Raw genomic sequence first — 15387 nt, 5'->3', positions numbered from 1 at the left:
GGTTTAGGGTTAGAGTAAAGGTTAGGTTTAGGTTTAGGGTTAGGGGTTAGGGAAAATAGGATTTTGAATGGAAATTAATTTAGGTCCCCACAAGGATAGAAGAACATAACGTGTGTGTGTGTGTTCGTGTGTGTGCCTGCGTGCCTATATATGGACCTGCAAGTGTCAAAAAATGTAAAGTTATAAAGAACAAATCCCATGTATAAGTCTTGCTTTTCTAAAGATCAAAGAGGGTAAATCATCAACTAAGCCTTCAAGATAAATTCAGTTTGACTCCTGATAGTTTATCTCTTCAAACATTTGTGAGGTTGTGAACTCTAAAGTACATTGTTCGCATAACTGTCAAATGAAAAACAGGTGCGAAAAACAGGTACTGAACATCAGATTATGTTTCCATAAACCTGTTTTAAGAGCAATGGATTTGGAGACTGTGGAGGAATAGAACTTTGATTGATGTCCTACAGGACCTTCTGTTTCTAACTGATTGCTGAATCAACTGTTTATGTGTTCATGACTGTGTTCTCTGTGAACTACATTTCAGTTAAGGTTACTGCACTTCCCCTTTCCAACTAGCACTGACTTTGCTGATAAAATACTTATGTTTAGGGAAAACGTGCTTGATACGAGTGTGATGTGTTGTTGTCTCACCTAGCTATCTTAAGGTGAATGCACTAACTGTAAGTCGCTCTGGATAAGAGTGTCTGCTAAATGACTAAAATGTAAAAATGTAAAGGTAGGTGGATGATTCCATTACCCAAGCCTTCAAGAGTGCTCCAATCTGTAAACGTGCAAACTTTTCATATCACACACACACACAAAATGGGACCTTAAAGTTCAAGGTAAGTAAAAATCCCTGTTGAAGAATCATAGTATCAAAGTATATGTTTTTTCCAACAGTCCGTTAATCCCGACAGTAAACACCACAGTAGATTCCATGCTAACATGTTCATTCTTTATTAAAAGTCAACAACAGAACAGTTAGTCCTACCATGACTGCCAATGATGTCAGATCTGATGACAAGTTAATGTTTGAGTACCAAGCTACAAATACGGCCATATATGCTTATGTTATTACTGTAATGTAATGGCATGGGGATTTCTTTATGGCCTGTTTGCAAATCGATGTATTCTTTGTGCTGTGGAAATTACATTATCATACTTTAAAGATTTCTCCTTTGAAATATGCTTATTGGTTGGTGCACAACCAATCCCTTGGCACCCATACAGAAGTCTACTAAGTAGGGCTGGACATATTTACTATTTGGGAGTCTCTCGCCCTGACATTCATGATATTTACAGAGAAACACAAAACCTCTTAAAAGCATCAGCTCCAAGACCAGGCCTGAAACATCTGGGTGCTTTAGGACATGGTCAAATGAATAAAGTGAGCTAAAAAGTTAACTCATAAATTCAAATTGAAACAGAAAATTAACATTTAAGGTTTTCAGTATCGGAAACTGTTTGTTTGTGGTGGTGGGTGGGGGGGGGGGGGGATTTTAAAGTGGAGTGTATACAGCTGTGTGTTTCAAACCCTCTTTGTAGCTCTCAGTGTACAGACAGGCTTCTGCTCTGTGGGAGGATTGCATCATGGAATCCCACTCAGCCATTATGGCTGATGTCATATATCACCTGAAGTCTCCCTCCCCCATTAATCAACCTGCGGTAGAGTTGATGAGAGGAAAACGTAATCGCTTTAATTCACTTCAGTGTTCATCTTTTTTATTATCTTGGCTACAGATCAAGAGTTTTAATATGATGTATAGTGTGTGTGTTTTAATATTTACATCCATTCTGCCTCTGTACTGTATATTGCCTGTTGCCTTGGCTTGTTTTTCCTACTGTGGTCAGCACTGATCTGCCGTGTCAAAATGCATCAGACTCCCCCCCACCCACACACCATCCATAACTTTCCCTGTTCCTAGGCTCCAGTGCAGAGGTTGCCATATTGGATCGATCTTAGGGAGCTGAGGGGTTTAGCAGTGCTATCTAACAATAAAGCAAAATGCCTGGACAGAGACGGACTGCAGTAGAAAGCCTGGACTACAGTAGGCCTAGACACACAGGGGAATCCGCCTTCTCTTCTCCCGGTTTACCAAAGACTATCATGTTGATATCGTGGACGGTCAGTCCTTGCATTCATAGCTCTGTCTGTACATTTGAAAGTGGTTATATTTCTCCAGACCCATACCTTTTTAGATTTTTTGTGAAACAGAGGAGGGGAGACGCTTTGTTGTTGTTGAATGATTCTAGCTTCAACCAAAGATGTAAACCTATAGTTTCATTTAATGTAGTTGTGTAGACTTTTATCAGACCTCCCTCAAAATAGTTTTTCATCCAAGTTTTGTAAGGGCCCACAGCCATGATCGAAAATAAACATAAACACAAAAATAAAAATAAACATCAGTTTAGGTTACTTTGTAATTTATTTTCCTGTTATTTGAGGAGCATTGCCAGGTGTTTGCATTAAATCAGACATCCCAGGTGTCTAATGCTACTGAAAATAACAAAGAATTGAAAGATAATCTGTTTTGAAACATAATATTTGGCCTGCAAGAGACTGTGTGTGTGTGTGTGTGCCTACTGTGAATTAGGGCAGGCAGGTAGCTTAGTGGTTAAGAGCGTTGTGCCAGTAACCGAAAGGTCGCTGGTTTTAATCCCGAGCCGACTAGGTGAAAAATATGTCGATGTGCCCTTGAGCAAGGCACTTAACCCTAATTGCTCCTGTAAATCGCTCTGGATTAGAGCGTCTGCTAAATGACAAATAAAAAAATTCTAATCTAGGTCGTGTTTTCAGTAGTTAAATAATTTTTTTTGTTAAATACTGGAACTACACACTACTCTTTTTGAAAAAATGTAATATACACTGTCAAAAAAATCCTGTTGTTTTCACAGTAAATTACTGGCATCCAGTTACCTGTAAGTTACTGTAAAAAAATTAAACAAAGAAAAAAGAGAACAGTATGTTACCATACCATATTTTACGGTATCCAATACTTTACTGTAATTGATTTACACTACCAATAATGCTACTGTAGTCTTTTTATGGTAACATACTCTTACTGTAAAGCCTTATTTGCATATTTCCCAGAGTGGCTTGCCTTTCGAATGAATTGTAGAGTTACCACCCATTACTGTGTTAGTGACAGAGACATGGTTGTTGCACTCATCGATGTTCAGGGCTGTGGCCTTCACCAAGTGAGATCCTCAGCGAATATGTCATCTTTAACACAATACAATATCTATTTCATAAGGCCTTTGAGGGCCTAGTTTTACCCTAGTACAGCGGCCTGAAACTCATGGTTTACCTCAGGCCTGCAAGTATGGTTGCAAAATTCCGGTAACGTTCCCAAAATTCCAGAATTTCCAGAAAAATCTGGTTGAAGGATTCTGGATTTCCTGCTTATTCCCTCCAGTTTCCAGGAGTCTTCCAACCGGGATTTATGGAAAAGCTGGACATTTGGGGAGAGTTATCAGAATTTTGCAACCCTACCTGCAAGTCACATTATGCTGGCTTGCAAAATGATGTGTAATTCCTTTTGGAATCCAGCCCAAGTTAGGATATCCAACAGTTGGAATGTATTCACCTGCAACCTGCATTCCGAATGACTGTCAGGGTTAGGAACATTGTGAGGTGACTACCTAAGCCATTTAAACTGGAACAAGCATTTCACTAACGGCTGCAAAAAATCTAACTAACTGATTGAATTAGTTTAGAAACATGTTCTTTATCTTTTTGTAGCATAAGATGAATCAATCAATAAAAATACACAGATATTAAAGACAATTTTAAAAATTCTACCTGCAGTAGAGCAGCTGGGAAATATGATAATGATAATGATTGCCGTTGTTTTACAGTAACTTACAGGTAACTGGCTGCCAGTAAGTTACCGTAAACAAAACAGTTTTATGGTACCAATGCCATTACTGTAATCCATTGAAGGTGCTATTACTGGTACTGTAATCTATTGTAGGGGTGGAGGAGGGGAGGGGGAGAGTTGTTTGAGTTCAGGCTAAGTCATGTTGCAATTCACCTAATTTCCACAAAGGGCCCTGCGTTTTACATGTAGCTCCTATTTTGTGTGCTGCTTGGTTTACTTTTAACAATGGAAAATGATTTATTTATGATGTGCCTTTCTGATTGTATATTTTTTTCTATAATATAAAACAGCACGGCCACAAACAAAGCAATACATATAAAATAACAAAACTAAGAATAAAATATTATAATTATAATAATAGTTTGCAACTATCTCTTGCTTCAGAGGATGTGCTTTGATTTTGTTGCCCGTGTGGTTTTTGTGTGGTTTCTATTTTGAATGTTCACAAATACAGTAAGTGAACTGCTACTGTATTCTATGTAGCATTTGTTACTGTTTTTTTTTACAGTATGGGTGAAGTAGGCTATAATTAATTGTATTTTACTTTTCGGCATCAGACCTACCCAATTCTCACTTGAAACTGTTTTTTGTGTTTAATATGCTAAATTGCACATTCCGTTAACATCTGACTCCAGAGTGATCTTGCAATTTGTAGTCTATGACATTTCAGATTTAGATATAATTTATCACAAAGTAGTTTGTCTGTAGTGAACTACTTTTTCAAAGTAACTTTACTTAGGTAACTATATTTTTCTTAAGGTTAGCTTTAGTGTAGCTTAACTTCTTCCAGTGTGAAGTAGTTGGTAGCTTGGTAAAGCATATTGTCAGAGTAGCTTCCCCAACACTGAACAGAAAGTAGTTTGAATGATTATAAAGGTCTAATTTTCGGGTGTAGGCTGTGCGTAATGGTCCCTAAACGATATCCAAAGTGTAGCCTAAATTATTTAATCACAATAAATTGCGCATTAAGTTTGCGTAGATTGTAGCCTACTTATAAGACAATAATTACACTGAGTGTAGAAAACATTAGGAACGCCTGCTCTTTCCATGACCCAGACTGACCAGGTGAATCCAGGTGAAAGATATCATCCCTAATTGATGTCACCTGTTAAATCCACTGCAATCAGTGTAGATGAAGGGGAGGAGACAGGTTAAAGAAGGATATTTAAGCCTTGAGACAATTGAGACATGATTGTGTATGTGTGCCATTCAGAGGCTGAATGGGAAAGACAAAATATTTAAGTGCCTTTGCACGGGGTATGGTAGTAGGTGCCAGGCGCACCGGTTTGTGTCAAGAACTGCAATGCTGCAGGGTTTTTCACGCTCAACAGTTTGTACATGTGTGTCAAGAATGGTCCACCACCCAAAGGACATCCAGCCAACTTCACACAACTGTGGGAAGCATTGGAGACAATATGGTTCAGCATCCCTGTGGAAAGCTTTCGACACCTTGTAAAGTACATGCCCCAACGAATTGAGGCTGTTCTGGGGGCAAAAGAGGATGCAACTCAATATTAGGAAGGTCTTCCTAATGTTTTGTACACTCAGTGTATATCATATGTGTAATCACCAGTAGGCCTACAGGTTAGTGATTTGATTTGTAGTCCTTACTATAGCAATGCAACAATTTGTTGTTGTCGAGCTGGCCTTGACACATACTGCTTAGGGTTCTAGCAGCGTTCAAAACAACTGGGAACTCGGAAATCTCCGACTTCCCACTTGTCTTGAAAGCACCATAGATAGATCCTAGAATAATTGGCGTGAATTAGCGTGTTGATGGCACATGCTGTTGCATATGGCCTGTGATTTTAAATTACCGGTTGATATAGCCCTGTGCTATCAGTTTCAGGGTTCCCGTATTGGTCAGTCCTGGAAACAATTTTGTGAGGGCATGAGCATGTCAGATAACGTCCTGTGCCAATATGTTTAGGTCAGTGCAGAAAGGGGAGGAAAGGTTGTATCTTGTGCGCATGGATGCGGGAGGGTTCAGTAGGTGGTGTCGCTGCGTTTCAACAGCTTGTATCACCACGGTGGCAACGCTGCAGAGTGGAGAGGAGAGAACGGAGTGAGAGGCGACAGTCACGACGACTGCAGCAGCTGGTTAAAGTGATATAATCTTGTGTTACGAGACTTTAACTTTTCCGGGAAACATCAGGGGATTATGGAACCACACTATAAAAGGTCATTGAGCTTTTTCGAGCAGTTTTTTTGTTTTAATTTCTAAAGCCACTTGAAATGAAGAATACTGGTGATTTAACAAAATAAACAATGTGTCCGTGTTGATCCATGGATTTACAGTTATCTGTTATGGAGGAACTGGGTCATCAACATGAGTTTTGATACTGCTAATGATGCCAACTTCTGGAGTAACGGTTCGGCGGAGCTGTACACGGAGACACCGGGACCGTTGTCTGCAAATAATTCCAATTTGACCACGGCCAATTACACACACACGAATCCGCTGGACCTTACCCGAGCCGTGCCAGTTGGTATGGTTCTGGGCGCTTTCATTCTGTTCGCAATCGTGGGCAACATACTCGTGATACTTTCCGTTGTGTGCAACAGACACCTGCGTATCCCAACGAACTATTTCATTATCAACCTAGCCATTGCGGACCTGTTGCTGGGTACCACAGTGCTGCCCGTGTCCGCAACACTGGAGATTCTCGACTACTGGGTATTCGGGAGGATCTTCTGTGACATCTGGGCAGCAGTGGACGTGCTATGTTGCACGGCCTCCATCATGAGCCTGTGCGTAATATCCATAGACCGTTATATAGGCGTGCGCTACCCACTGCAGTACCCCTGTATAGTAACGGAGAAAAGAGCCCTTTTGGCCATGCTCGGTGTGTGGGTTCTCGCTACCGTCATCTCCATCGGACCTCTGCTCGGGTGGAAACAACCACCCTCAAATGATGACACCATTTGCCCCATCACCGAAGAGCCCTTTTACGCACTCTTCTCCTCCCTGGGTTCATTTTACATACCTCTGGCTGTCATCCTGTGCATGTACTGCCAGGTTTATGTAGTTGCCAAACGAACCACTAAGAACTTGGAGGCGGGGGTCATGAAAGAACGCATGGACTCGAATGAGCTCACGCTCAGGATCCACTGCAAAAACGCACAGCTGCAGGAATACTGCGTCACGGGCAAAGGCCAGGCGCGGAGCACTCTGACCGTGAAACTGCTCAAGTTCTCCCGAGAGAAGAAAGCTGCTAAGACTCTCGGTGTGGTGGTGGGCATGTTTATTCTCTGCTGGCTGCCATTCTTCCTCGTGCTGCCCATTGGTAGGTTTGGAGTATTTTTTTTTAGCAAACTTTTGTCACAATTTCCCCCTAGTTGTATTAGGTTTTATTGAACCCCATACCTGCTAGATAGATATGACACTGAACCCATACATGTTGTTTTGCAAATAAACCTTGAGTGTGTGCGTGTGCGTGTGCGTGTGCGTGTGTGTGTGTGCGTGTGTATGTGTGTGACATGAAAGGACAGCATCTAACCGAACAGTCTATTCTCTGCTAGTGTCCTCCAACCCAAGTGTTTAAGCGCTTAAGCACTCACGCAGAGATACACACACATACACACACTTTCTCCCTCTCTCTGACACACACACACATATATTTTTTTAAAATCACATACAGTATGCCAACAATATAGAGTTTTCATAATTCCCAAATTCTGATGATAGTCGTGTCAAAAATGAAATAATCTGTTTAGGCAGAAAAGGGTTTAATCAGAAGCCGTATGTACCCATGCCAAAACATGTAGGGTATTACATTAAAATACAACTTCCTTTTATTATCAAAATATTAACTTTTCCATGAATTAACTTGCCAAAAATGTTAAGATTGAGAAATACCATGTTTTCCAGCCAGTGGCACCAGAAATCACACAGTTAACTGACAATTTTTCATTTAAATTTTGTAAAGAAATGACACACACAACCAGACACACTGTCACATTCTAACACACACAACCAGACACACTGTCACATTCTATCACACACAACCAGACACACTGTCACATTCTAACACACACAACCAGACACACTGTCACATTCTAACACACACAACCAGACACACTGTCACATTCTAACACACACAATCTACACACACATTATTCTTTAGTTGTATTGTTTGTATATATTTTATATTTTATATTTTGTGTGACTTCTTGTCTATCAGTGTATCTGTAATTTGGTTACTTGTTGTGTTTTATGTGTTTGTTTTCTTCCCCAGGAAGAACAGCTGCTGCTTCAGCAAAAGCTCATGTAGATGCAAATAAAGCAATAAAGCATTAAAGTAAAACATCAATAGCCCTATATCACTAGGCATGAGACTATATAAATAGCTACAAAAAGAATCAAATATTGTCAATTATTGATAATACTCAGTTTTGTCTATCACATAAATAAATCCTGAAATCTCTTTTTTCGAGCTTGATATCGGTCAGTCCACACCGTGCGTGAGATAACAGAAATGGTCAGGTGTTGTGGCGATATACAGGTTATTTGGTCAGTGTTGTGGCGATAATCAAGTTATTTGGTCAGTGTTGTGGCGATAATCAGGTTATTTGGTCAGGTGTTGTGGCGATAATCAGGTTATTTGGTCAGGTGTTGTGGTGATAATCAGGTTATTTAGTCAGGTGTTGTGGTGATAATCAGGTTATTTAGTCAGGTGTTGTGGTGATAATCAGGTTATTTGTTCAGGTGTTGTGGCGATAATCAGGTTATGTAGTCAGGTGTTGTGGCGATAATCAGGTTATTTGGTCAGTGTTGTGGCGATATACAGGTTATTTGGTCAGTGTTGTGGCGATAATCAGGTTATGTAGTCAGGTGTTGTGGCGATAATCAGGTTATTTGGTCAGTGTTGTGGCGATAATCAGGTTATTTGGTCAGTGTTGTGGCGATAATCAGGTTATTTGGTCAGTGTTGTGGCGATTAATCAGGTTATTTGGTCAGGTGTTGTGGCGATAATCAGGTTATTAGGTCAGGTGTTGTGGCGATAATCAGGTTATTAGGTCAGGTGTTGTGGCGATAATCAGGTTATTTGGCTCTGCTCAAATTACCCAGAGTGGTAATGTCCAATTGAGGCTCCCTTTTGTTTCCTGAGGCCTCATCAGGGTGTAATATGGACATTGAGGCTGTGTGGGTGACAGAGATGGAGACGTATACGCACTGAGGCAGAGCAGTGACCTAGCCTGGCCACACCACGGAAGTGGAAGCACTGTGTAGAGGGGTGACAGCCAGTGAAGATCACACAGTGTAATTGATGGTGCAAAATAAGACAATGCTTTGGGTACATTTTAGTCATTTAGCAGACGCTCTTATCCAGAGCGACTTACAGTTTAGTGAGTGCATACATTTTTCATAGTAGCCAAATGAGTCCGAGGCGTATGTCCGTGTCTTTGTGTGTACCGCACAGCTGGCATCCTGTTGGACCCTCCTCCAGAGGCTCAGGGACATTAAAGATAATACAAATGTCATTGGTTTGAAGGATTACTGCTTTCCCGACGCTGGTTGTAATTTCCCCCTCCTATGGTTTTTGGAATAGGATGTCTGATATATGTGTTATGTGTTCTGGGAGCAACAATGAGCCTTGAATAGCTCTGTCTTTACTTTCTCTGCCCTCAAAATACTTTCAGACTACCAGTATATCAGTGAATATATCATCTACATTATATTCAAAATGCTTTCAGACTACCAGTATATCAGCGAATATATCATCTACATTATATTCAAAATGACGTAATCTGTTACTTCAACTATTATTATTTACTTGAGGTATGGAGATGGAGAGCAGTTGTTATCTCAGTTATGCAATAAAGCCCAAGATATTAACTGTAATAATTGGCATATATGGTGTTTTCATTGGAAATGATTGGGTCCTTCCAAAGCACTCACTCATATGTTCTTAATCATAAACCTACTGTGTGACCAGTCTCTCAGAAAAATTGGATCAAAATAGCTGGGTCAAATATTATTGGTGTCCACATTCGACAGACTATTGCAACTGGCAGGATTTTAAATACTCTTTTTGAAAGCTTTCGCAGATTGTGTTTGACGATAGCGCCACTTTTCACTGCCAGTATAAACTATGCAATTCTCAAGGTCTCTGCATTGACCCGCCAAAGGCATGTTTTGTTAGTGTCACCCAACATGATGTAGTTACTACAAACGATGGTGCTCTGTGATCTAGTGTGCCTGTATCTTACACCTTGTCCTCAGGCGGAGGTGGTGAACAATACAAGGACAGATTTTGTGGGAGAAACAGGAAACAACATCTGTTCAATCAAACACAGATGATGGTGATCAGGATAGAACTCGCAGAACTCACCAGATGAACTGAAACATTACATTCTAAAGATATTGCTCCTCGATTGATTGTTGCTTTCCATGTTATGTAACCAACATTTACTGTTTTGCCAAGGTTACAGTTGAATGTATACACTCTTAGAAAAAAGGGTTCCAAAAGGGTTCTTTGGCTGGACCCCTAGGAGAACCATTTTTGGTTCCAGGTAGAACCCTTTTTGGTTCCAGGTAGAACCCTTTTTGGTTCCAGGTAGAACTCTTTTGGGTTCAATGTAGAACCCTCTGTGTAAAGGATTCTACATGGAACCAAAAGGGTTCTACCTTGAATCAAAAAACGTTTTTTCAAAGGGTTATCCTATGGGGACAACCGAAGAACCCTTTTAGGTTCTATGTAGCATATTTTTTTCTAAGAGTGTACGGACAATAATATTGAATTCCCACCATATTTAATAGATGTTTCCCCAGAAGGTTTCAGACTAGTTAACTAACCAACCCAAATTCTCCAATGAGCTGTAATTCGAGCGTGATATGATGGTGATGGGTCCCTTATGCTTCTAGAGTAATGTAGTTGGAATGCCAGGGCCCTCATACAGTAGGGCCCCACTGACTAGCATGCCTCTTAGGTCCTCTTTAAATATGGCTTTGGACATGACCTTTTACAGTGGCTTGCGAAAGTATTCACCCCCCTTGGCATTTTTCCTATTTTGTTGCCTTACAACCTGGAATTAAAATTGATTTTTTGGGGGGGTTTGTATCATTTGATTTACACAACATGCCTACCACTTTGAAGATGCAAAATATTTTTTATAGTGAAACAAACAAGAAATAAGACAAAAAAACAGAAAACTTGAGCGTGCATAACTATTCACGCCCCCAAAGTCAATACTTTGTAGAGCCACCTTTTACAGCAATTACAGCTGCAAGTCTCTTGGGGTATGTCTCTATAAGCTTGGCACATCTAGCCACTGGATTTTTGCCCATTCTTCAAGGCAAAACTGATCCAGCTCCTTCAAGTTGGATGGGTTCCACTGGTATACAGCAATCTTTAAGTCATACCACAGATTCTCAGTTGGATTGAGGTCTGGGCTTTGACTAGGCCATTCCAAGACATTTAAATATTTCCGCTTAAACCACTCAAGTGTTGCTTTAGCAGTATGCTTAGGGTCATTGTCCTGCTGGAAGGTGAACCTCCGTCCCAGTCTCAAATCTCTGGAAGACTGAAACAGGTTTCCCTCAAGAATCTCCCTGTATTTAGCGGCATCCATCATTCCTTCAATTCTGACCAGTTTCCCGGTCCCTGCCGATGAAAAACATCCCCACAGCATGATGCTGCAACCACCATGCTTCACTGTGGGGATGGTGTTCTTGGGGTGATGAGAGGTGTTGGGTTTGCGCCAGACATAGCGTTTTCCTTGATGGCCAAAAAGCTCAATTTGAGTCTCATCTGACCAGAGTACCTTCTTCCATATGTTTGGGGTGTCTCCCACATGCCTTTTGGCGAACACCAAACGTGTTTGCTTATTTTTTTTCTTTAAGCAATGGCTTTTTTTCTGGCCACTCTTCCGTAAAGCCCAGCTCTGAGGAGTTTACATGGTTTACGAGTTTAAAGTGGTTCTATGGACAGATACTCCAATCTCCGCTGTGGAGCTTTGCAGCTCCTTCAGGGTTATCTTTGGTCTCTTTGTTGCCTCTCTGATTAATGCCCTCCTTGCCTGGTCTGTGAGTTTTGGTGGGCGGCCCTCTCTTGGCAGGTTTGTTGTGGTGCCATATTCTTTCCATTTTTTTATAATGGATTTAACGGTGCTCCATGGGATGTTCAAAGTTTCCGATATTTTTTTATAACCCAACCCTGATCTGTACTTCTCCACAACTTTGTCCCTGACCTGTTTGGAGAGCTCCTTGGTCTTCATTGTGCCGCTTGTGTGGTGGTGCCCCTTGCATAGTGGTGTTGCAGACTCTGGGGCCTTTCAGAACAGGTGTATATATACTGAGATCATGTGACACTTAGATTGCACACAGGTGGACTTTATTTATCTAATTATGTGACTTCTGAAGGTAATTGGTTGCACCAGATCTTATTTAGGGGCTTCATAGCAAAGGGGGTGAATACATATTCACGCACCACTTTTCCATAATTTATTTGTTAGAATTTTTTGAGACAAGTAATTTTTGTTATTTCACTTCACCAATTTGGACTAATTTGTGTATGTCCATTACATGAAATCCAAATAAAAATCCATTTAAATTACAGGTTGTAATGCAACAAAATAGGAAAAACGCCAAGGGTGATGCATACTTTTGCAAGGCACTGTACTCCATGCTTTTGTCCATTCATGGGTGTATGAGGAGCGGTCCAAGGGTATTTATTTCCAAGGTAGATCTCAGGGTCTTTCATAGATTCCTTGCCTATTCTATCATAATCAAGTGTGTGGAACTGTGCTGGAGAACTGAACACCTGGCACTGGAAAACAACCCCAGCCAGTAGCACATTATTAATTACTGCAGTGGGCTAAATCAGGGTCACACAGTGTTTCTTGGTCAGAAATGCTACCACTGAGTCCCTCTGAAGACATAGACTAGATAATTATCTCTCCAACCTATAGGAAATCAGATGTCTCCTGTGCTCTTTTACTGCAGTGGGCTAAATCAGGGTCACACAGTGTTTCTTGGTCTTAAACAAATCTACTTTGAAACAAAAGTATACACCTCAAACACAGTTATGGCCTTAAAAAAAAAAGACACCTGTGCCATGTCAGATATAGCGTTGAAATGTGTTATATTTTGAGTTTCCATCCCAATATTACACTTTATATACATCACAGAAGACTGAAATATAACAAAACCGTTTGACATAGAAACACCAGATTTTCGGCCTTTAAAAAAAAGCAATGAATTATGACATTTTGAAGATTATTAATAACATTCCACCCATGGGGCCACTAGGTCATTTAACTGTAGGAAAAGGCTACAGTGTAACCACAGTCTCTCCTAGGGCCAGGCTGAGAAATTACAAATGTGTCCTTGAATATAGATGGTTCTATGAGCCATGGTTCTATTCTGAGAAAACACAGTAATAACTCTTGTTAAACATCTCTCCATCCCGAAGTCTAAAGAGAGAAATTATGGAATGCCACATCTTTTCATCCAATAACGTGACAGCCAGGGCTTCTGTGGCAGGACATACCAAAGTGGATGAGTACCCACAATGCTGAGTCCAAAAAGGCCAAAAAAGGGATGAGATGTGCAACAGGGGAGGAGTGCAAGGGCAGTAAAACAGTGGACTCCCAGCAGTGAAAGCCTCTGGGATTAGTGTGCCTGTAAAATTGGGAAGACTTTGGAATGATGATGGACGTCTGTGACCTTTGTTTATGAGCTGGAGACAGTAAAGATGAAAATCTAGAAAGTGCTTCTCTGAAACGGATACTGTATCATGTCAGCGCAGAAGTGGCATTGCTTACTGTAATGAATTCTTTATTGGATGTGAGGCTGCTTGTAAATCCTGCCTTACTTTAACTTTTTCAACATTTGCTGTTTTACAACTTTTATTCTTTCATATTCAAGGTTCAGTAGCTTATTCAGAATCAGTGAAGGCTCATGTAAGGTCAGTAGAGTTGACCTCAGTGGTTAAGGAGACCATAGTACAGTAACAATGAGAGCAGTCAGTGAGTGACGCTATCTTTCTCTATCTAAAACATTCCAAAACAGGAAACAGCCAAGACAATAGAATCAGCACCAAGATGGTAGTCATTGGAATCACTGTGTAGCCATTGTAAGCGTTGGAGACCCACCAATCTCCATATCTCTGTTATCGGGGCCTGTGTATATCAGGTGCTTGAGGCAGGTGTGTCGTATCACACACAATAGAATGTGCCCTTCGTGCTTGAAATAATGTGTTGATTAAATATAATAAATACTTTTGTCTTAAGTTCTATCGAAAATATGACGCTTCAATAATACCAGCAGACAAACAATCACAAGTGCAGTAAAGAGTTGAATAAAAAAAAAACAGCCTGCACTCTCTAAAACGTTTTCTCATCTCATCTCCTTTGTCGCTGATCATTGATCTGAAAGGTCTGGGAAGGTGAAAGCATAGAGATTGAAACCCCACCAAGCCTATATTTCACCTTTCCCGTCACTCTAGATCAGTGGTGTGGAGCGAGAGGAGGATGCTGGTGATAATTGCTGGCACATTGGCTTTCTGTGAGGTTCTTTTGATGAATGCTGCCATCTCTTGATTGCCAAAATGAATGGATTGAAGAGATGGTTCAGCGTTTACATTGTTGTCTCAGATCAATTATTTCTACCACCACAGTACATACCACATCTTAATTTCTCAAATGTAAAGTTATGTGTCATTAAAAAAAGCAATGTATAAAATATATATAATAACAGTTATTTTTTAAATAGCTCTCAATTGATAACATGTTTTCTCCATGTACTCTCCCAGGGTCGTTTAACGCCAACCTGCGTCCCCCGGAGACGTTCTTCAAGGTGATCTTCTGGCTGGGCTACTTCAACAGCTGCCTGAATCCCATCATCTACCCCTGCTACAGCCGAGAGTTCAAGCAGGCCTTCATCCGTATCCTGAAGTGCCGCTGCCGTCAGAAGAAGAAGCAGAAGGGCTGGAGGGCCTACTACAACCACCACTCCTCCCACCTGGGCTCCACCAATAGCTCCTACCTCAATGGGAGTCAGCAGACCCTGTCCTCCATCAACCCCAGCCCTCGCTGTGTCAGCAAAGGGGCCGGCTCTCGGCTGGAGCCTGGGATCGACCTCCACTCCCCATCCTCCTGCCCGTCTCTGCCTGGTGGGAGCCCCTTCACTGGCCAGATGAGGGCCCTCCCTGGGGCTTTCTGCCAGAGCACCAGCGGAACCAGCAGAGTCCACCTGGTCTCCCCCCTGGCCAGGGAGCCAGTGCATGCCAATGGACAGAGTAAGAATGGAGAGGTGGAGCATGGATCAATCAGGGCAACGCCTGAGACAATTATGTAATGGCAGTGTGGGGCACCAGTCATAAGCCTGGACAATGTTGTTTGATAGTCTGTGCTTATGCTGACATGAGACTAGCAAACAGCTTTTTTTTTTTGAGACTATACATGGGATCATTGTGAATGTCTAAATGCAATATGGACAGTAACCTAAGTACTGTAGCAGTATGGATTGAAGATGTACACATCACAATGTGTCCCTCAGTATTTA

The 15387-nt window shown here is 41.2% G+C and overlaps 1 protein-coding gene across 1 annotated transcript; it reads left to right on the top strand.

The window, feature by feature from the left end:
* Positions 1–6207: 6207 nt before the first annotated feature.
* Positions 6208–15180, top strand: LOC311142774 (alpha-1A adrenergic receptor-like; the record flags this gene model as incomplete). Its single annotated transcript, XM_084178443.1, has 2 exons — positions 6208–7165; positions 14636–15180. The coding sequence occupies 2 exons, from the start codon at positions 6208–6210 to the stop codon at positions 15178–15180; spliced, it is 1503 nt and encodes a 500-aa protein (XP_084034569.1).
* Between the last annotated feature and the right edge of the window lie 207 nt (positions 15181–15387).

The sequence above is a fragment of the Coregonus lavaretus genome (assembly GCF_964263955.1).
Source record: "Coregonus lavaretus genome assembly, chromosome: 15".
NCBI classification, from domain to species: Eukaryota; Metazoa; Chordata; class Actinopteri; order Salmoniformes; family Salmonidae; genus Coregonus; species Coregonus lavaretus.
Note: the sequence above shows the minus strand (reverse complement) of the source record. Positions and strands in the feature narration are given on the sequence as shown.